Below are 22,743 nucleotides of genomic sequence, written 5' to 3' on the forward strand. Positions count from 1 at the left end.
GCCCTCACACTCATGGTCCAGATGGCTTCAGAAGGAGTTAGGCCAGAATCCTTCTCCTCACAAAGCTTTGCCTTCATACATGCCCTTCTCATCAACTTCTCCAGTACTGTGTAGGTCAGACCTAGGTCACATGGTGTCCTCTGGCTACCAGGGAGCTGTGAAGACAGAGGAATTAGCTTCTTGGCCTAAGGGGGAGGAAAGGGAATGGGAATGGGAAGTGGGCAGGCTGACCCCTAGTCTTTGCCCCCTTGTGAATTTCTTCATTTCTCTAGGAACAAGAAGAGGGATTGTGGAGCCCCAATGGGTAGGATAACAACTGAGATCATCGATAATTCTGGGCTCTGCTGCCGCCCAGAATGACTGTTGCCCATCAGATACCCCATGTGGTGGAAGGCAGTATCAGTCACCTCCCATGCCTACCCAGCTTACCTGTTTTGCTCAGCCCATGACTGCAGCCCAGGGCTCACTCATTCCTGCCTCAAGACCTCTGCCTGGACACCTCCTGAGCTGGAGTGATCTGCAGGGCATCTCACCTTCAAAAGCTGGCCTGGGCTGGAGCTCTCGTACCTGGCTGCTTGGGAGTGTGAAATGATATAGCCACTTTTGCAAAAGAGTTTGGCAGTTTATTTATTTATTAGTGTTCTTTATCAAGATATCATTACTATAAAATTCACTATGTTAAAATATACTATTTAGTTTTTTCAGTATATTCACAAAGTTGTGTAACCATCACCAACCATCTAATTCCAGAAAATTCTCATCACCCCAAAAAGAAACCCCAAACTCACTAGTAGTGTCCCCATTCCCCATCTCCACCACCTCCAGCCCCTGGCAACTACTAATGGTTGTCTTTATGGATTTGTGGTAGCTTTTTATAAAGTTAAACCTATACTTACTATATGACTGAGCAATCCCATTCCTAGGTATTTACCAAAGAGAAATGGAGACTTAGATTCACATAAAAACCTAAAGAGAAATGTCAATAGTGGCTTTATTCATAATTACCCAAAACTGGAAACAGTCCAGATGGTCCAGTGTCCAGCTGGTAAGTGGATAAACAAACATGGTACCTCTGTACCACACAATACTAGGCAGCAGCGAAAAGGAACAGACTATCGGTACACAGCTCGATAATTGAACCTCAGCAGCATAATGCTGAGTGCAGGAAGGCTGCCTCCCGTATAGTTCTATTGATACGACATTCTGGAAAATGCAAAACTAGGGACAGAGCAGATCAGGGGTTGCCTGGGTTGGGGGCGGGGTTGCCTAGACTGGGGGAGTGGCTGACTAGGGGCACAGGAGGATTTTTTGGAGTGATGAAACTTATCTGTATTTTGATTATGATGGTGGTCACATGATGATGCATTTGTAAAAACTTGTAGAACTTTATGCCAAAAAGAATGCGTTTTACTTTACGTATATAACACCTTCATTTAAAAACCGACCTGGACTTGGAGCCAGCCTTTTCCGAGTAACCCTGTTTGGGGTTAACTATTCTATGTGTTCTGGTTGGTGCCACCTTCCCTTTTACAGGTAGCTGTTGAGTTCTGGTCTGTCTGTCAGGTTGGCTCATTTGACGTGGGCCTAGGGCTGGGGCCAAGGGCTTCAGGTGGCCCCCTCCCGTCCCCACCCTTGGGTGTGATCTGCACTCTGGACCCTGTCCTCTCTGTCTGGTGGCATCCCTGGCCTAGAGCACACCGTGGGCCTGCAGCAGATGCTTCAGTGTTCATGAAAGGAACAAAGGGGCAGAGGCACTGCTGAGCAGTAGCCCTGCAGTTTGTATGTGTGTGGGAGGTGACAGGTGACACTTACAAGTCACTTAATCCTTAAGCTTCTGTGATCCCCTCTGTAAAATGGGTTGTTGTGTATGTGGGCTGGTGGAACTTATGTGAGTCCTGCCCGGACCCCAGAGAAGGGCTGATGATACGTCCCCATGACATTTATTACTAAATCACAGCCCAGCCTGGCCTGGCGAGCCCAAGTTCCTGGTAGACATCTGCCCCTTCCAGTCCTGCTTGGAGGCCTTCTGAGTCTCTCAGATTTCACTGGAGCCACATCCCTGCCTCCAAACCTTCCTCCAAGCTGCCCCCATTTCCATTCTCCCCCTCTGGACCACTGTCCACCCTTTGGAGCCAGCCCTCCGTCCTGTCCCCTGGTGGAGGGGCTGACGGCGCTCTGGGTCACCATTTATAAACTTCAGCTTCTCTTCCCCCTCCCAGGAGCTCCAGGGCAGGGACCAGGCCCAGTTCACCTCCAGTTCCTGTCTGGATCATAGCAGGTGCTGTGAAAATGTTGTGCAATTAGTTGGTGTCAAACAGCATCTGACAAATGGGTAAAAGGCTCAGGGGGGTGGACCCAGGACTCAGACTGGGGGAGCTCCTGGAATGGGGACTACAGAAATGGAGACTATAGGATGAAAGGGACCTGGAGGATGTGGCATCGGGGTTTAAAGCAAGAACAGGAGGTAAAAGGGCTGGAGGCACTCAGGAAGGGACAGGGCCTGTGGACGGGCCAGAAATCAGGAATGGGGGGGCGGGTGACTGTGATGAATGCTCTGGAGTGGGTCAGGGCCGATGGGGAGGCTGGATGCCAGGGTGGGGGTGTAGTTGTCCTTCCATCTGGGGCTGAAGGTGAGAAGGCCCTCAGACAACCTCTAGCTCAAGTCCTCAATTTTACAGATGAGAAAACTGAGGCCCAGAGAGGGGCGGTGCCCAGGCCTCACTTGAAGTTGGCATCTGGGGTCAGAAACCAAGCCTCCTGATCCCTGCCCACTGTAGGACACAGCCTTTCCTGGGACCCCTGCCTCCCATCCCTAGCAGCTCAGAGGTTGGGGGGCAGGGATGGATAGAGGCCGGCAAGGGAGAGTGGGAGGGAGCCAGCTCAGGAGGGCAGGGCTGGGGGCCCCTGTGAGCCAGCACCCCAGGATTAGATCGCCCACAAGTGATTGGCTTTTTTTCACCCAGCCTCTTCCTGACAAGAAAGGGCCTGATGCTCCTCATCCACGCTGTTCTTCTGAGAAGGCGTGTTTACGTCTGGCAAGGGGGGATCTGGGGAGACGATCCCTGGGCCTCCGCCGTCTCGCCCCAGGGGCTGGCTCCACCCCAGTGCGGGTTTCTTCCCACCATCTCCAGACATCAGCCCCCGAGCTTTTCAGATGTCTGCATAAGACAAATAAATGATTGTACACCATGCAGATGAGCCCAGATAAGCTGCAGGGGGTTGGCCGGAATGGGGCGGAGGACAGGTAAATGGCAGCCTGGCATCTCCCACCCAGGATCCCCCGGCATAGGGAGACAGAAGTGGCATCGTCAGCTGCCCGAGAGTTGATGTCGGGGTGATATCAGGGGAGGACAGTGCTCAGCGATGACATCAGCATGAAGCTGTCATCACCATTGTCGCTGCCATTTAGTTAATGAGCACCAGGGTCTCCAGGCCTGGTGCTAGACACTGTTCACATGCACCCCCAGGCGCGTGGTCCTTGCTGTGATTGGGGGTGTTCTTTTGCTCACGAGGCACCTGAGGCGCGGAGAGTTTGAGCGTCTTGATGGGTGTCACCACCTCGTGATAGCCGGGTGGGCACTTGAACCCAGCTTCACTCAAGTCCAGAGCCTGTGCGTTTCCCTTCTCTTGGTCCGAGGGGGGCATAGGGAGCAGGCTGGAGCAGATGGGGGTCTAGGGGACTCAGGCCGGCAGGCGCGGGTGTGCCGGTGGGAGGGCCTTGGATGCCGAGGATGAGGGGGCTTAGGTTTTGAACCTCCCCTCAAGACTCCTCTTTTAGCCACTGTTCACTCACCCAGCAGGTGTTTATGGAGGACTACTGTGTACCGGGCACTGTCCTGGATCCTGGGGGCTCAGCAATGCACAGAATGATCCCTGCCCACGTCTTCCCACCAGGTGGAATCGACCAGGAACCTGGTCCGTGGGGACCCTTTATTATCTTCCTAGGTTGGCAGAGGGAAAGGGTGAGGAGAACAGGGGTCAGGGGTCGGTGTCCCCCTGTTCAGCGGCCTATGTCCTGAACTTGGGGGCTTTGGGGTCAGTCTGGAAGGACTGGGGCAGCCTGGCCCACAGCAGGACTGTGTGTGCGCGTCTCCATCCAAGCACGTTCGTTCAAGTTTCCTTGTCCTAAAGGGTGAAGCTCTCCTGGGCTCCCTGCACCCCTTTCTCTACTTGCTTTCTCACTCGGACCCCCGCAGCCTCCCCCTGCGCACCAAGTTTGCTCCTCCCCTCACTGCCATCCCAGGGCCCTAGTGTTTCTCGTAGGCTCCTTGGCTGCCTGCTTCCTCCCTGACTTCGATGCCTCCCCCTGAGCTCCTGCCCCCATGCCCCCCATTCTCCCCTCTCTCTTGTTCTCCCTGTCTCTCTCCTTTCTCAGCTCCTCATCCTCAGTTTCCCTCTGATTTCTCTACTGCAGTCTCCCATGCAGTCTCATCTATTGAGGCCTTTCCTGCCCCCCCCCCCCATATCTCTCAGATCTTGTCCCTGTAACTCGGAGCCCTCTACCAAGCCCCCATGCCCTTATCACGCACGGTCACAGGTAGGCCTGGGCCTCCACATTCAGCGGCTCAGCCTCCACCCTTCTCTCCCCTGCTGGGCCAGGGGCACCGTCACCCAATAGATCATCTGAATTGGAAACTTTGGGGTTGCCCCAGGCACCTCCTTTTAGGACCCCCCCCACTACCACCCACTTGGTGGCAAAGCTCTGTCCTTTCCTCCGTCCACTGCTGCCATCGAAGCTTGGCAACCGCTGGTTCCTTGGCTCCCTTGCGCCCCAGCAGTCCCTCTCCCATAGTGTCCCTCACACTGGCTGTGACTTGTCCCTGCTCCACACCCTTCAGGGGCTTCTGTTGCCTAAATGGTGAACTTCCAAGCACCTTGCCTGTCCCCTGCGGCTGGGCTGGTCTGTTCGCCCACTATTTCCTGCCCGGCCTGGATGCTCCAGCCATGCAGAGCTGGTCCCTGAGACTGTGACACGTTGGTGGCCCAGGCTGGCGGTTGGGTTTCCTGGGCAGCGATTATTGGCACTCCTTCAAACGGGTCTTTCAGTATTTGCTTGGCACTTATTTCCGGGGAGGTGGGCACTGGGGGGGGCAGGGCAGGCATCCCCCTTGTAGACAAGTGGTGCCTGGGCACAGTACCCCTGGATGTGCTCCTCCCCAACACCCCCCTCCCCTCCTCACCTGAAAGCTCTGGCTCCCCTGGGATGCTCCAGTCAGCTCAGGTGTCACCTACACCGAGGAGCCTCCAGCCTGTGTTTCTTGCGTGTCAGTTATTTTATTTTATTTTTTTTTCTTAAAAAGATGACTGGTAAGGGGATCTTAACCCTTGACTTGGTGTTGTCAGCACCACACTCACCCAGTGAGCAAACCAGCCATCCCTATATGGGATCCAAACCCGTGGCCTTGGTGTTATCAGCACCACACTCTCCTGAGTGAGCCACGGGCCGGCCCCCAGTTCTTTTGATTTTTAATTGAAGTATAATCTGCTTCCAGGAAAATGCATAAATCTTAAGTGTCCAGCGTGCTGAGTTTTTCCTTCTGTTACACCCATGTAACCACCTCCCAGCTCAAATATATCACACTGTGTTTTAATCTGTTTTTTTTTTTTGCCCAGTAGTCAGCCTATTTTATTGTCATTGTCCTGTCCTGTCCCAGCCTGGGAATCCCTCAAGAGAGGAGCGCTTGCTGTTGGTCCCAGTGCTCTATGGGATGGAGCGTGATAGTGTCAGTGTGTGTGAGTGGGTGACCACGTTCCCACACGTGTGTGCAGCAGAGGCTGTGGCCATAGGAACTTCTGCATGTGTGAGCCTGGCCAGGGGCCCCGCTGCAGGAGCAAACACCCCTCCTCAGCTGGGAGAGGGGCTTGTCCAGTACCCCAACCGAGGGCCTCCACAGGGAGCTGGGCCCCACCCACCCGGAGAGGCCCTGCTTGCTGGCAGCCTGGAGATTAGTCTCCAAGGCCACGCTGCCAGTTGCCATAGGCACGCAGGCCCCAGTCAGGACTGCGATTTCTCATCCTGGTCACGCAGGCGGTGACCGCTTTGCCGGTCCGCCAGGAGCTGGGAGCCAGGCTTTAAATAACAGGCTGGAAACCTGACCCAGGAGAGCCATCTGCCTGCCAGAGCCTGGCCGCCCCACCTGGTCCTGGGGGCCTGCACCCCTTGTACTGCCTGCAGGGCTCTCCCATCTCCTCTGGGGCAGGAGGGCACTGGAGGAGCCTGAGTTTGAGGGTTCCCTTCATGGTCTGGGTGCCAGAGCACAGGCGTGGCCTGAGCCTGGTCCTGGAGCCCAGGCTGAGAGGGGCGAAGTCCTGCTTTCTAGAAGCCTCGACTAAGGGAAGATGGGTCTTCCCAGGCCAAGCCACAGACCTGCCCTTCCCCACTCCTCCCTCACTTACCCTGGGAAAGCAGCAAGAAGTGTGTGCGTCCTGGGCCTGGCCTGCCTTCTTGTCCTGGGGTGGGGCAGCCATGTAGGGTGGTGGTGTTTTGTGATTTTTTTTTTTAAAGAATGAGGTTTCTGTGATTTCTTTCCAAATTGTAAAAGTGATACCTACCTAGATAATTTACAAAATACAGAAGGGTAGAGGGAAGAAGTGCCATTCATGGGTCCAGGCCACTGAGGTAGACTCTGCGTGTGCCTGAGCCTGCTCTGTATGATGCTGGCTTTACCCGCACCGGGTGTGGGATTGTCTACTTATCCCCCGTTTTTGTTTTGTGTAGGGATATGTGCGTGAGTGGATATATGAAATGAAAGCTTTGGTGGAACTTCCTTTTACAAGTCTTTGCATTTCAGATCATTTATTTAGGATAAACTTATAGAAGAAGTCCTGGGATGAAGGGTGGGAACACAGAAAACATAAAACCTCTTGAAACGTGTCACAAAGTCATCAAATCTCTTTGCAGAGGGGACCATGTGGGCCCCAGGACCCTGGTGTGGGGCAAGCTGTGATTTAGCCTGAGTCTGGCCTCTCCTGGGCGGGTGGGTCCGGAAGGAGCTTGGCCATAGGTGTGGGGTCTGGTCTTCAGAGACATTCCCAGCTGAGTCTTGTAGCCCTCTGCTCTGGGGACAGGATGGGGTGAGGGAACCCGAGGAGGCTTGTCCTCATTACTTGAGACTGGGCAGGATTAGAAAGGGACACCGTTGCTGTTTTCTGTCACCTAACTGGGTGTCTCAATACCTGGCGTCTCTTACAAAGTTTTTATTGGGAAAAAGTTAATTATTGCAAGTGAACAGCTTGATAAATTTTTACAAACCAAACCACTCAGGTAACCAGCACCCAGATCAAGAAACAGAACATTACCAGCCCCCCCAGAAACCCCTCTCGTGCCCCCTCCAGTCTCTACCACTGCCCCCCGCCCCGCCAAGAGAACTGCCATCCTGGCTTCTGACATCGGAGTTTAGCCTGTTTTTTAACTCTACGTAAGTGAAATCCTACAGTGCGACCTTGTGCGCTGGAGTCTTTCATCATGTTTGCAATATTCAGCTGTGGTGTTGCAGGTCGTTGCGGTTTATTTATATGTCCATGTCTTTTCCGACAGACGGCACCAGGAGGAGGCAGTGGGAGCAAGTGTGTGGGCACTACTGAGGTTAGGTACTGTCTGCGTTATTGCCCATTTTCAAAGAAATAAAGTTTATTTCCCTAAAGGACCTTCTTCAGTGAAGAGGAAAGAATTGGCAAGTAGCATGGCTGTTAAGCCCATGGGAGCACATTGTGTTATGGCCTGAACATGGGCTGGGTGTGCAGGGATCTGGGATGTCCGTCCCTCTGGACCTTGGTTTCCCTAGGTGGCCGTGGAGGTGGTTGGGTGAGGGGCCTGGCCAGCCCTGAGCACTGTGACACTAAGTGTATATGTATTTAGAAGTGCTAAGGGGTTGTTTTTTAAAGTGGTTGAAGTTTGCTCTGACAGTGCTATCTATGTACCAGCTTGGCTCACTTTCTCAGCAGAGAAAAAGTGAGCTGTCTTGGACCTCTGCCCAAATTACCCCTGGGCCAGGTTATTTGGGGGAAGGGTCCTTGCGGATAGCACCAGCCTTTTCTGGGTGCAAAGACCTTCTTTAAAAAGTCTTGCTAAGTGGGCAGTGTCCACCTGACAGCCCTCAGGGATGGGTATGTGCCACTTCCATTCTGTGACTGTTCTCTCAGGAAGTGTTTCCTTGCCTTGAACCAGAGCCTGTTTCTCTAAAACTTCTACCAGTGTAATGTGAATGAACCTGACCTTAGCGTAGGTCTCCTGGGGCCAGAGCCATTGGAATTGAGGGTTTGGGAAGATGGTGGCATCCCCAGGCCTGACACAATGGTATTGGTATATAATGAATAGTGCTTGGTAAATAGTTACGGCTGCTGTCATTATTATTCTTATTTTTAAAATTGTGATAAAATACGCACTGCATAAAATTTACCATCTCAACCATTTTTGAGTGAAAAGTTCAGTAGCGTTAACTACAGTCACATTATTGTGTAACCAATCTCCAGAATTCTTTTTCATCTTGCAAATCTGAAACTCTATACCCATTAAATACCTCCCCATCCCCTCTCTCCCTAGCTCCTGGCAACCCCCTTCTATTGTCTATGAATTTGACTACTCTAGATACCTCATCTAAGTGAAATTACACAGTGCCTAGTTTTTTTTGTGACTGGCTTATTTCACTAAGGACAATGTCTTCATGGTTCATCCATGCTGTAGCATGTATCAGAATTTCCTTCCTTTTTAAGGCTGAACAATATTCTGTGTGTGTATACTGCATTTAGTTTATCCGTTCATCTCTCGATGTGTACTTGGGTTGTTTCCACATTTTGACTCTTGTATATGATGCAGCTATGAACTTGGGTGTTTAAATATCTCTTTAAGACTATTGTTTCATTATCATCATCATTGCTTTAATAAAGGATCTCAAACCTGGAGCAGACCTGAGAAGTCACTCCTTATCCAACACTGAGTCCATCTTGCCAGCATCCCACAGAGACTCCTGGGAGGGCTGCTACCTTCTGACACCTCTCACTGTCTGAGGGCCAGGAGCTGGGGTGGCGTGGGGTGGAGGAAAGAGGCTTTGTGAGTGGGATTATGACAGAGGGAACGACAACCAGGCATCCTCTATGTCTGTAGGTGCCCCAGTAGGAGGAAGGAGGTGGGAGCTGCCCCAGGAGAAACTCGGATGTGATGCTTGGACAAACTTTCCTTAGTGGTGAGGATTGATGGACAGTGGAATTTATCTTGGAGACTGAGGCCTTTAAGAATACATTCCAATTCAACTAACACTGCTATTTAGTCTTCCCAACAGTGCAATGAGATCGGTATGATTTGCCCCATTTTGCAGATGAGGAAAATAAGGTTCAAGAAGATTAAGTAACTTCGTATTAGACTAGCTTCCTGGAAGGCAGAGCTCTTCTCTCATTCTAGAATGGTGCCTGGCACCAGGGCTTTAAAAAGTTTATTGGATTGATTTGTTCCTATTTATATCCCACCTTGTCTCAGAAGTGGTTTGAAAGACTTATAAAGAAACACAAAATATAGTAAGATGATAATAGAGAAGGTAAAAAAAAAAAAGGGTTGTAGCCTAAAATGGAGCCAGAAGTGAGTCTAAATTTGAAAATGCATACCATGGAATCTGTTTCTGCTAGGGATGTGTTCAGTTGCAAGTAACTTGATAAACAGAGGCTTAGGTGGGAGGATTTGTTTTCTCCTGTAACAAGAAGTGGTGAAGTGGGCCGTCCAGCCCTGCAGCGGCTGTTCAGGGACATCAGAGGGCAGGAGCTTCTGTTCTCTTGCTCCTCCATCCTAGGTGGTGGCTTTGGTCACCCTGGCCTGAAGGGACTGCAGGCCACCAGGCAGGAGGAGGGGGAACAGGGTAGGCAGCTGATGCCTGCTATCTGGGAAGCACTGCCTTTTTATTTGGGAATGCCTCATGGGCCAGACTGTCCCATGGTCATCCCTGGTGGTAGAGGTGTGTGGGAATGGGAGTGTTTTGTGCTTCAGAGCCTACCATGGAGGAGGGCAGGGAAGAAGAGGGTTGTATGGTGATTGAGCGAACCAGCCACAGTGTCTGCCTCAGAATCCTAGCACACACAGACTCCTCGCGCACTCAGACTCCTTGCGGGCACAGACTCCTTGCGGGCACAGACTCCTAGCGGGCACAGACTGCTAGCGGGCACAGACTCCTAGTGGGCACATACTGCTAGCGGGCAGAGACTCCTAGCGGGCACAGACCGCTAGCGGGCTTGGACTCTCAGCGCGCACAGGATCCTACCACACTCAAAATCCTAGCACACGCAGAATCCCCACACTCACAATCTTTGCACACACAGAATCCTTGTACACACAGAGTATTTGCACACTCAGAATCCTAGTTACAGAATCTTACCACACTCAAAATCCTAGCACACCCAGAATTCTAGCACCGAGTCCTAACGTACACAGAATTCTAGCACTCAGAATCCTTGCACACACAGACTATTTGCATAATCAGAATCCTAGCATATGGAATCCTACCACACTCAAACCCTAGCACCCTCAGAGTCTTTGCATACTCAGGATCCTAGCACACTTAAAATTCTAGCACATTCAGTATTCTAGCACACTTAGAATCCTAGCACACACAGAATCTTTGCACACTCAGAGTCCTAGCACACTTGGAATCCTAGATCTGTTGTGGGTAGATCACTGAATGGGATGTAGACTGTCTAGCTGCCAATTGGAGAGGAAGTCCGTCTACTGTAAGACAGACCAGGAGACGGAAACAAACGGGTGGCTTTACAACTGGTAAAGACTGACTTACGTAGGCTGCTTTATCTGCCTGTGAAAGAAACCTCCACCAGAAGTGGCTTAAGCAGTATGGACTTTGATTGTCCAACCCGAAGCCTGGAGGTGGCAGATCCAGGGTCAGGAAGGGAAAAGTATTTCCACGGGTTCACTCTGCCATCCTCTGTGACGGTGTCACCTCCTGTACTGATTCCTCTTGTGATCATGGTCGGGGTGTCACATGCACAAGGGATGTTGCAAGGACATCCCTTGTTTCAGTCCCTTTCTAAGAGCAAGGACAACGTTCCTAGAAATCCCTCCTATCTCAGTGGCCAGAATTGGGTTCCATGCTTCTCCTTACACCAGTCCCAGCTAAGGGAATGGGAGTGCCCTGATCTGAGCCTTAGGGAACCGCCACGATTTGCCCCAGGGCATGGGAGGGCCCACTTGCCCCAAGCACCTGCCCTTAGATACCAGGACACATGGGGGGACTCTGTTAGCAGGGAGGAGGGAAAGGACTAGGGATCAGAGCCAGGATTAGGACTCAGCTGTCTTGATCACATTGCAGACTGCCTTCCAGTGCACTGCAGTCAGGTGTAAGACCCCCTCTAGCTGCGCAGCCTGGAGCCTGGCCTGAGAGGCAGGAGTAGAAGGCAGGGCTGTGGCCTGTGGTATTCCCCCAGCTACAGTGATGGGTGGACAATGGGGAGGGTCCCCTGGACAGGAGATGGAGTGTGCACTGGGGAGGTGGAGCTGCTGGGGAGGAAAGATTATGGCTCCCCACCCTCTCCAGGAGGGGAGAGATTTCTTTTTGTTTGTTCCCTCAAGCTCCTTTTTCGAGAAACACAAGTACGTGGCCATGGGTGGCATGGGGCCGTGTTCGGGTGGCATGTGCACTTGCCTTGACCTTTTGCATAGTTGGGAGTATTTTTTTTCCATCAGCTCCAATGCCCCAGCTGGTCCATAGGGCAGTGAGTCTTGGTCAAAGGCGCTTCACTGTGTCCAGAAAAATCCAGTTCTTTCCAGTGGTGCCTCTGGGGTTTCCAGTGGGAAAGGGATTGGATACCTTTCCAGCAAATCCAGGCCTGAGCCTTGCAGAGGTCTGAACCAGGACTGAGTGTCCAGGGGGCTGAGGACGTGGACTAGTACTGTGAGGTGAGGTGTGGGCAGCGACAGGCCCTGTATCCACTTCCTGAGGCTGCCCTAACAAGGACCACGAACTTGGTGCCATAAAACAGCAGAAATTTATATTCCCAGTTCTTGAGGTCAGAAATTCAAAACCATTACCACTGGGCCAAAATCAAGGTGGAAACGGCTACATTCTTCCAGAGGCTGTAGGGGAGAGTTTGTCCCTCCCTCTCCAAGTGTCTGGCAGCTGCCAGCGCTTTTTGGCTTGTGGCTGCATCGCTCCGGTCTTCGATGCCATCGTCTCCAGATCTCCCTCTGCCTCACTGCCACTTGGCCTTCTCTTCTACAGGGACGTCCAGTCTCCCCTGCCCTCTTCTTATACGGATGCCTGTGATAGCGTTTAGGGCCCACTGGATAATCCAGGATAATCTCCCCATCTCAAGATTCTGGCTTTAATCACATTTGCAAAAGTGGCATTTCCATGTAAGGTAACATTTACGGGCTCCGGGGATTAGGACATGACTGTCTTTTGGGGGTCATTTTTGAGCCTACCACAAGTCCCTCAAGGCAAATTTGAGTAGCTGGTCTTATAGACAGGCTCTTGCAATGTGCCAGTGAGGAAAAGGAGGGCAAACTGAAGACCTCAGCTCCATCCCACATTGGGGGGACCTTGTACACATGTGTGTGGATACCCCAACCTGTACGTCCAAGCTCTGTCCACCTTCCCAAACAACTGCCTCAGGGGATACACCAGCGTCTGCCTGGGCTGCCCTTAGTGTCGTCTCTGACTACATAACAAATAGCCTCAAACTAAGCAGTGTCAAGCCATTTCTTACTTTATTCTCTCACAGTTTTGGGGTCAACTGGGCTTAGCTGGGTGGGTGTCACCTAAGGTCTGTCCCGCAGTTGTGGTCCAAAGGTGGCCGGGGTTGGGGTCACATTCAAGACTTGCTCACTCACTGGCTGGTGCCTGGGCGGGGAAATGTTTAGCTGGGCTCTTTGGGCATCTCTAGGTCCTCTCGTCCTGTCTGGCACAGTGGCATCACAGTAGCCAGACTTGTTAGATGTCAGCTCAGAGTCCACTGGCAAGCATCTCAGGGAGTGTCAAAAGCTGGGGAAGGGAGCCCAGCGCCTTTTGGGACTGGCCGTGGAGGTCATGTAGTGGTACGTCCAGCGTGCTGCGCTGCTTAGAAGGGAGTCATTAAGGCTCATATTCAAGAGGAGGGGAATTAGATGTCACCACTTGATGGGGCAGGTGTCAAAGAATTTGCTGTCATCTTTAAAACCACCGCAGAAAGACAGACCAGAGAAGAGGCCCCCCCCAGGACCCCACAATGGAGATTTGTTTGTCAGGTGGATTCCAGGGGTCTCAGCACCCAGAACGGGGCATGCAGGCTCCAGGTAGTTGTGTCCCCTCAGGCTTGTAGACTGCTCGTCTGTTGGAGGAAAGCCAGAATGGGGCCCCCTGAAGCACAGGCCCAGGCTCTGGGGCTGAGGTTGGGACAAAGCGCAAAGCATCTGCCACTGGACAGTCCCAGGACATGAGCACAGTCTGTGCTGAAAGTGCTCCAGCCATCTGCTGTAGCTCCCTTCCCAGCCACATTGTGGACCCCACGCCTCATTGTGCCCTAGTGCCTTTGCCCGAGCTGTCCCCTCTGTCCAAGCACCCACTACTCGCCTCCCACCTTTCTCCGTGTCTCCTAATTCTTCCAAACCTGCACAAACAGCCCCTCCCCTCAGAGGCCTTGCCAGGCCAGTGCTTGGCAGGCCCAGGGACACGCAGGTTAAAGAAATTCGGCCATTCTCCAGGAGCTGGTGGTCTCACGGGGGCGCAGATACCTCCACGTCCTGGGGGAGGAGGGAAGAAGGGGCTGTGGGAGCCCAGCCAAGGGGCAGCAGAGCAGTCTCGGGTCAGGGCAGGAGGCGTTGATCTGCCCAACACCCTCTTAGAGGGCTCCAGCCAGGGGGCAGGGAGGTACCTCTTACAGAAGGCACAGCAGGAGCTGAGGCCCCTGCAAGAGGGCAGGGCGTGTGCAGGGGCCTGCGGGCTGGGCTATAGGGTGCTGAGTGAGGACAAGGTCAGCTTGCTGTGGGGAATGCCTCCTGGAGAGATGGTAGCACCTTGTGGGCTGGGCTTCTGTCCTGCTCATCATCGCTGTGTCCCAGCATGCCTGGGGCTGGACTGGCTGCCTTCTCAGTGTGTGTCCTCACTGCGCTTGGAGGGACTGCGCTGGCACGGGTCCCGGGAGGACTTGTGCTGGGGGTGTGTGTGCTGCGTGTGCATGCTTGTGAGGGTGTATGGGGTGTGTGTTGGGAGGCTCGTGCTCACACTTGCCTCTGGGGCAGAGATGTGCTTGTCAGGCGTCCCCTCCCTCTTTCTCCACCCCTCTTGCCCACTCCAGCAAAGGCCACCGAGTGCCCACCCTCCTCTTAGGATTGACACTCCAGAGTGGACGCTCAGTGAGCACAACCTATTTGCCTACAGGTCAGTGGCATTAAACACATTTATCTTGTGCAACCAGCACCACCGTCATCTCCAGATCTCTTCGTCTTATACAATGGAAACTCCATCCCTTTAAACAGCACTACCCATCCTCCCTTTCCCAGCCTCTGGCCACCACCAGTCTACTTTCTGTCTCTATTATTTTGACTCCTCTAAGAATCTCCTATATGTGGAATCATGCAGTATTTGTCTTTCTGTAACTAGCTTATTTTACTTAGCATAATGTCCTCAAGATTCGTTGGTGTGGCACGTGTCAGGATTTCCTTCCTTTTTAAGGATGAACAACACTTCATTGAATGGATGCACCGTGTTTCATCTGTTTGGCCATCAGTGGACACCTGGGTTGCTCCCTTGTTTTGGCTGTTGGGAGTGGTGCTGCTGTGAGCATGTGCCAGCATCTCTTCAAGACCCTGCTTTCAATTCTTTGGGGTATATACTCAGAAGTGGAATTGCTAGATCATATAGTACTTCTATTTTTAATTTTTTAGGAACCACCATACCGTTTTCCACAAATGCCTGCACCATCTTACACTCCTACCAACGTGTGCAAGTCCCCCAGCTTTTGCTGAGCTGTCACAGCATGGCTCCTCTGCTTCCTCAGTGCCTGGGACTGTGACCCAGCTGATGGCCATGTGGAGGTGTCCTCTCTGTCCCATCCCAGTGTGGCCTAGCAGGGCAGCTGATAATCTCAGGGTTCACAAGTTTGTGTGAAAGGAGGGAGCAAATGAAAGTGTCACTAGAGAGGACTGAGGAAGGCCTGGGAGCCCCCCACTGATGGGCCGCAGTACCTGGATAGGCTGGCGCGTGGGAGGAGGGCCTGGGCTCACTGTACCAGCAACCCTGAGCAGAGTGCCTCACCTCCTGTGCCCTCGCCCCCGATGGAAAGTGGGTTAAAAGAACCACCTTGTGGTGGTTTTATGAGAATTTGGTGGAATGACAGATGTGCTGTTGTAAGAGAGCTGGTGACATTCATTTCTTTGGTTCAGTGCCAAGCTAGTGGGAACAAATGATTCTCCCCAGCCTGGTGGGCCAGGCCACTCGGTGTCATCTGGCCACTGGCTGTCCTTGTTCTGTGTGTGTCTGTCCCCTTCTCCCATCCCTGGTGTGCGCGCGCTCTCTCTCACATACACAGCCCATCACATTCTCACACTCTGACACACAGATGCTTGTTCACACTCCTGCTTCTTTAAACTCATACTTTTCTGAAGCTCTGGGGACATTCGAGGGGGAAAGAAAGGCTGGGGTCTGGGCTCCCAGCAGAAAAGGCACCTGTCCAGCCACAGCCTGGGGCTCTGCCCGGGAAGAAGAAACAGACCTGCTGGGGGTGTCCTCGGCTGCCTCCACCCCTGGGCCCCACGGTCAGGGAAGCAGAGTGCAGGCCGCTGGGCTGCTGAGGTCATGCAGAGCAGGGCCGAGCCCGCTGATCAGTGGCATTCTCGAGGGAAGGGGCTGGAAGGCGGCATCAGGGGTGAAAGGAACCTGGAGTAATGAGTGTGATCTGGGCTTATGTCCTGGCTTTGCCACATCCTGATTCTGGGGCCTTTGGGGCAAGAATTCCTCCTGTGTAGCATGACAGTGCTTGAGAGAATTAGGCACATGTCAGGGTCCTTGTTGGTCCCCAGCACTTAGGGGACTGCCCTGTGACTCCTTCCCTCTCTCCCCTCCAATGGGCTGAGCCACACTGCCTCGGCGTTTGCTTTCCCGGCTCAGGGCCCCCATGGGTGTCCTCTGTGTGGCTCCGAGTCCCCGGGCTTCCACTCCTGGCTACTCAAGCCCTCCCTCAGTTCCTCTCTGCTTGCCTCCAGCCAGGAGTGTGGCCAGCCCAGGAATCCGTTTGGCCACCCGCTGGCCTATCACCATCCTTAGTCTCATTCCTCTGAGTTGGGAGTCATGCCCCCAGAGGAGCAAAGAGAATGGGTTGTGTGAGATGCCCTGAGCTTCACCCTGACTTTGTCACTCACTTTGATCGAGAACGTCCTGCCTCTAGGTCTTGGTTTCTCTTCTCCTGCCTGGCTGTGCTTCACTGGGGGAGGTTGGTACCTGCCAGAGGGGGCACCTGTTTCCTCAGATGTCCAGGCCATGGGCAGCGGAGAGGACAGGCACAAGGACACCCTTTCTGACCTCCCAGCTGGCCCGGAGTGCAGCTAATCTCAGGAACCAGGCTGGCCTCCAGCTGCAGGCAGCCAGCAAAGCTGTCACTGTCTGGGCAAGGAATCCCTGGCTGGGGAGGGGGTAGGCAGTGGTGGCAGGAAAAGCCGAGCTTCTCGGAAGCTGGAGTCATCCCAGCTATGTGCCTGGCTGTGTGTCAGAAACCCCTGGGAATTTAACGGGGTCCAGGGCCCTACTGCCCAGGGACCTGTCCCTGCAGAGTTTCTGAGAGGTGGGGCCTAGGACCCTGGGGATTAGACCAGCCAGTGTTGGCAACAGCTGTGCTACCTGCTGGCCTTGCTTCACAGGTAGGCAGAGCAGGGTCAGGATGCTGAGCGGTGGGGCAGGTGTCACATGGCAGATCATCCACAGCTAGGAACGGAACCCAGGATCCTCCCAACTGACTTCCCTCCTGTTCCAGCTCTGCCTTTGGGGGCTTCACAAAACAGGCTCCTGCTTGACCTTCAGAGACATCAAGACAGTGCTTCCTCTCTGCACCTTTGTGTCCCTGGACAAAGCAGCCCTGCCTCGTCTTTGGGCCTCCGCCTTTTCCCAGTAGCCCCCAGGACAATCTCTCACCTTGTTAAGTGAGGTTGATTTTTTTTGGACCCAAGGATAGACATTTATCTTCCTTGTTTGTGTCTGTCTGCATTCTTGGCTGCTGAGAGGCATTTGGGCTCCCGGTCCTATAGGTCCCTGTGCCATGGGGCGACCAACCATCCTGTGTTGTCTGAGACTCAGGGGTTTTTGTACTAAACCCAGGAAAGTCCCGGGCAACCCGGAGTGAGTTGTTAACCCTGGCTGCATGTCAGCTCTGCGTTTGATCGGCTGGTCTTTCTGTTCCCTGTGTCCTGGCCAGTTGAGGGAGCATAGTCCTGCTGCTGCCTGTTGACAGGAAGGAGAGGCTTGGAGACAGACAGACCTCATTCCCACTGCACAATGGAGGGGGCCTTGGGCAAATCTCTTCCATGTCTCTAAAATAGAGTGATGGTTTAGCAAGGACAGTAACTCATAACATGCTGCTCCATCTGGACATTTCTGACAAGTGCCCAGCTGATGCCAACACTGCAGGTCCTGGGGCTGCACTTTGAAGGGCACCTGTCCAGGACACCTGTCTGACTGAGCAGCCTCCCTCACTGGGGCTACCCAGAGCATTAGGAAACTGGCATATTGATTTTCCATCACTTTCCGTACCCCAGACTGTCCCTCCTTCATGATGTAAACACGTCCAGAGTTGTAATCTCCCACGTTGCTTCTTTTTTCTTGAGAGCTGGGCACGTCAAAAGTTGTCAGACACTCTGCTTACAGTGTGTGAACATCCCAGTTCCCACCAGCACTGGCCGACTTGAACTCTTGTTAACTTCCCAAATGTTTGTTGAGTGTCTATGAAAACCTGAGCGGTATTGTGGGCAGTGGGCATGCGGCACACCCTGCAGGCACAGCCTGTGGCCACGTGGAGCCCACGTTCCAGTTCGAGAAATCAGGCGAGAGGCACATGAACTAGTCACTGCAGATGGCAGCTGGTTCTGTGGAGAAAATAAAAGAGGGAGCTGTGTAGCGAATGTGGGGGCAGGGGGCGGCTGCTGGTTTGGCCAGGCAGTCTGGGGAGCTGTGGATTGGCCTAGGCCCTGAAGGAGGTAGTGGGAGGAAGACCTAGACCTGGAAAAGTCTCCCACATGGGAGCAATTCAAACACAGAGGGCAGCATGGCTGGAGCCCAGGGCAGAGGGCAGGTAGGTCCCAGATCATATAGCCCCACACAGAGTGAAGCGTTGGTTTTCCATGTATGTGCAGTGGGACACCGTCAGAAGCTTCTAAGCAGGAGAGCAGCATGAGATTTATGTTTAACAAGGTCGCTCTGGCTGACATTTGGAGGAGGGGCTGTGGGGACAAGGGAATGGGCAGAGAGGCCGGTGAGGATGGTGGATGGGGCCTGTCCAGGTGGCGAGACATAGAGAGATTTGGGTGCATTTTGGAGCTGGGCCAGCAGGACTCTCTGATAGAGGGAAGGAGAAAGGAATCAGGCCTGATGATGCCTTGGTTTTCAGCCTGAGCATCTGAGCAGGTGTTGGAAGAGGCAAAGATCCGAGTGGGAAACATGGGGCCGTGTTCCATTCCAGTTGTTTATTAGACATCAAAGGGGAGAAGTGGAGGACGTTAGAGATGGAAATTGGAGCATACAGACCCCAGCATGTAGATATGTACAACCAGGGGGAGTGGAGGAGGTTGCAGCCTGGGAGGCGCCTGGACAGGAAGGTGAGAGGACCCAGGACTGAGTGCCCGGGCCCTCCAGCTGTTAGTGGTCAGCGCCAGGAGGAGGCGTGGCCAGGAGGTGGGAGGCGAGGCAGGCGTGTGGTGCCCTGGCAGCCACAGGGTAGAGTTTGAGCAGGAAGGGAACTCTCTCAGCCCCTGCAGGCCTTGCCCACCCAGGAACCAGGGGCAGCTGGAAGTCCTCAGTACTGAGGGCTTCCTGGCCCCTGGTGCCCCAGGCCAGGAGACAGCACCCATCACTCGTCCTGATGCCACCGCAGTTGACATCGCTTCTCATGTCCTCTCCTGGTGCCACCTCCAGCCTCTCCTGGCCCCTCACCCAGCTCTCCTGTTCTCTGTCCTTGGGGCACGATTACTCAGGCTGGGGCCTTGGTTCTCACTGTCCCCTCCTCCTGGGGACTTTTCTCCTGTTTATTCTTAGGCACTTGCTTCATGGTGAGCTGCCTATCATACTTTACGTTCTCTGTTCTGTATAGTTTTTCCCTTTTATTACATGCTCTCCCTCCACCTTCATTTTCTGTTTAGAACCAGCCGCTTTACAAATGAGAAAACTCAGGGTTTAAGTGACTCACCTGCTGCGCTCTTAGCCAACCTGGGCCTAAGTCTCCCCTTGGCTCCCACCTGGCATTCTTACACCCTCATGTGGAACCTGCCCCCGCCCCCACGCCGGGCACAGTCTACCCCTCTGCTCCCCATGTGCACCCACCTGAGCTCCAGCTCAGGACAGAGGGTCCTGAGAGCCCAGATGATGGCCGGCACAAGGCGTCAGGGGGTGGCCCACTGCCCAGCCCCCTTCCCTCTCTCCGTCCCTCCCTGAGTCTCCAGCTCCTTCCTAAATGGATTAGGACCTTTGCCGGAAGGAGCTGGCTGCCGTCTGGGGCTGCTGGGAGGCCAGGGCTGGAGCACTGGCTGGTGCCTCCTGCTCTGCTCTGATTCGATTTGGGCCTTAGCAGCCGGGAGGCTGGCAGTCTAGGGCCTTTCTGGGAATGGCTCAAGGGACTGGCCGGGAGGGGAAGCCTTCAAGCTTCCAGGCAGACAGACCTCTCAACTGGGGCCTTTATGGAGCCTGGTCACACAGCAGACCCTCAGATGGGGCGTCCCTGGCCTTGGCCATTGGCTGCCTCTTGGTCCGTTACATGTCCCATCCATAAACTTTCATACCCTCAGCATCCCTTAATACTGTGGATTTCAAACTTTTATAAAACTGTAACCTGGGAGAAGAAATACATTTTATAATCATTTGAAAGTGAACCCAATACACATTTTGGCCAAATGCTGACTGGCCAGTTGTTAAAATCAATATTTATCTACAGCCAAAGAGCAAATTTAGGCCCGAATGAGGCCAGAGCCAAGCTCCAGCAGATCCCTAATTCCTTTGCATGTTTCTGTCGCTGGAGTCCGACCCTTCTTACCGTGTTCTGTGCGAGGCACTCTGACATCTTCTGTTCAGTGGCATTGGCTTCATGACCTGCTGAGAGGCTGTGGTCTGTGGTTGGGATGGGACCCACACACCCTGGTCTGTCATGCACATTGGGCACTGAGCTGGGCCCTGGGGGGCAGACCCAGTTCCTGCTCTGGAAGAGTTAACAGTCTGTGTGGTCAGCCGTGGTGGCACGAGACACCCCAGGCTTGGTGTCCTTTAAGGTGCCCAGCCCCACAGTCCTCCTGCCTGGTGCTTTTCCACTCCCACCCCAGCTGCATGCAGAGACTCCTGCCTGCAGGTAGCAGACAGAAGGCAGGATTCACGGGCTCCTTCCAATGCCTGCAGCCCTGTTCCTTGCTTGCTCCCCTGAACTGACCACCAACACCCAGCCAGGGGCCATGCAGGGAGTGTCCCTGCCTCTGGTCTCTGCTCTCTCCTTTGCTTGGCTTGGTGAGGCAGGTGCTGGCACTGGGGCTGGCTAAGGGTGGGCCCTCCAGACCTGAACTGAGGGAGGCTGATCTTTGCATCCAGTGGGCATGTTGGTCAGGCTGGGTTGTGTAAGGGGAGCAAGCCTATGCTGTGCCGGGGGAGCCAGGACAGGAGGACCTGGTCTGAGGAGGCCCCAGTGAGGGGAACACTGCCCTCCAGGAGCCCCATTATGACGGGACAAGGTCCTGCCTTGGGGAACCCCCAGTCTGAGGTGAAGTGACCTCTGCCCTGCAGTACCTTTCTGTATCTCTGAGGCTGAACCCCACAGCCAGGAAATAGACTGAGGCTCAGAGGCCTCAGGGCGGTGGCCTTGCCTGTGGGAGCATGTGGCTGGATATAGAGCTGGGATGGAGGGGCTCCAAGGCACGTGGAGTCCAGTGAGGATGCCTGACCCAGCTGGGCTGGGGGTTGGGGGTGCAGGAGGTGGGGCAATGGGACGCCTTCCCAGCAGGTTGCCACAGTTAAAGTTGAGCAGGGAATTGGTAGGATCAGGAAGGGTATTTGCAGCAGGATACTGACCCTGCGAAGGCTGGGGAAGCGTGCAGAGCATTGGCATGTTTGGGGGGCAGTGAAGCTTACAATATCAGGAACATAGGGTGTGTGTGGGGGATTGGGGTGGGGGCCAGGAGTCCAGACCAGGAAACCAGAATACCAGGCAGAGGAGACAAGAGCAAATGTGGGCAGTAGGGAGCCACAGAGGGTGTGTGAGCAAGAGAGGGCTGTGGCCAGAGCTGCAGGCATGGAAGAGTTGGAAGTTGGGGCCTGCCCTGCAGACTGGTCGTGGTAGTGGTCCCGGCTTGGGGGGACGTGCCATGGAGCATGCCCCTCAGTTATCCTACCATTTGTGTGTGCCCACACCTGTGCAGGCCTGTGTGCAAGTCCCTGTGTGTCCAGGCCCATGAAGGCTCTGATTCCATCGCGCATATAAGGCCCTTGGGCAGAGGGAAGGACAACCCTGATTCATCCTGCCTGGGAAGTCCGGGGACCAGGTGGTTGGGGGTGGCTGGCCACCATATGTGCCATGCCCTGTCCCTCGTGCCCACTGCCTTTTCCCTCCCTCCAGGCGACCATGGCCTTGCTGGGGAAGCGCTGTGACATCTCCGCCAACGGCTGCGGGCCTGACCGCTGGAACTCTGCCTTCGCCCGCAAAGACGAGATCATCACCAGCCTCGTGTCTGCCTTAGATTCCATGGTGAGTGCCTGCCCGCCCAGGAGGAGGGTGGGACAGCCGTCTTTGCAGGGAGACATTGGAGCTCAAGCCCTATCTTGGCCACGTAGGCCAGGAGCTTTCACTGACCTGAGCCTCAGCGTCCCCATCTGCAAAAAGGGCCATGATGCCTACGTCAAGGGCAGCAGACTTAAGTGAAATCAGGTACATAAAAATCTAGCTCTGGAGTAAACGCTGGGTCTGGCTCTTGTCCCCTTATCCTGTCATCCTTCGTCCTCATATGGTCACCTCTTGCCTTTCACATCCCATCCATGGGATGAACCACAGATCTCTCTCCTAGCAGGTTATCTAGAGGATAATGTGTGACAGCAATTCATTAGAAAGCTTTAATCTCCAATGTTACAGCACAAGTTATAGCTGCATCTCGGGGCTGGGAGAGAGAAACAGGGCTGCATAAATCACTCCTCTGGCACCGTTGCCTACATACCTAGGCCTGTGGCCATTTATCCCAGATGAAATAATAATGTCTTGTTCCTCAGGCCTTTTCCTTGAAGAGAGTTCTGTGATGGGGAGTAGGCAAATGTTAAAAAAAAATCTGTCCGGCTGTTATCTGCACTCCTGCCTTTTAGGATAATGAAGTTGGAGCTCAGAGACAGGAATACTTTGCCTAAAGTCACATAGCATGACCAGTTTTTAAAGTAGACTTCCAGGACCGGCCAGTGAGCTTAGTTGATGAGAGCGTGGTGCTGATAACACCAAGGTCCAGGGTTTGATCCTCGTACCAGCCAGTGCCAAAAGATAAAAATAAAAATACGTAAGTGGACTTCCAGGTGCAGAGTGTACAGTTCCCCAAGGGCAAAGGCCCTGCTTCAGGTTGTT

General features: G+C 53.7%; 1 protein-coding gene across 3 annotated transcripts in view; it reads left to right on the forward strand.

The window, feature by feature from the left end:
- Positions 1-22,743, forward strand: part of GTF2IRD1 (GTF2I repeat domain containing 1) — a 101,232-nt gene that overhangs the window by 10,760 nt on the left and 67,729 nt on the right. For all 3 annotated transcript variants that reach the window (XM_063088536.1, XM_063088538.1, XM_063088537.1), the window contains exon 2: positions 21,760-21,888. In XM_063088536.1, the coding sequence (XP_062944606.1) occupies positions 21,766-21,888 (123 nt within the window). In that variant the 5' untranslated portion in view covers positions 21,760-21,765. The remainder of the gene's footprint in view (positions 1-21,759; positions 21,889-22,743) is intronic.

The sequence above is a fragment of the Cynocephalus volans genome, chromosome 3 (genome assembly GCF_027409185.1).
Source record: "Cynocephalus volans isolate mCynVol1 chromosome 3, mCynVol1.pri, whole genome shotgun sequence".
Taxonomy (NCBI): Eukaryota; Metazoa; Chordata; class Mammalia; order Dermoptera; family Cynocephalidae; genus Cynocephalus; species Cynocephalus volans.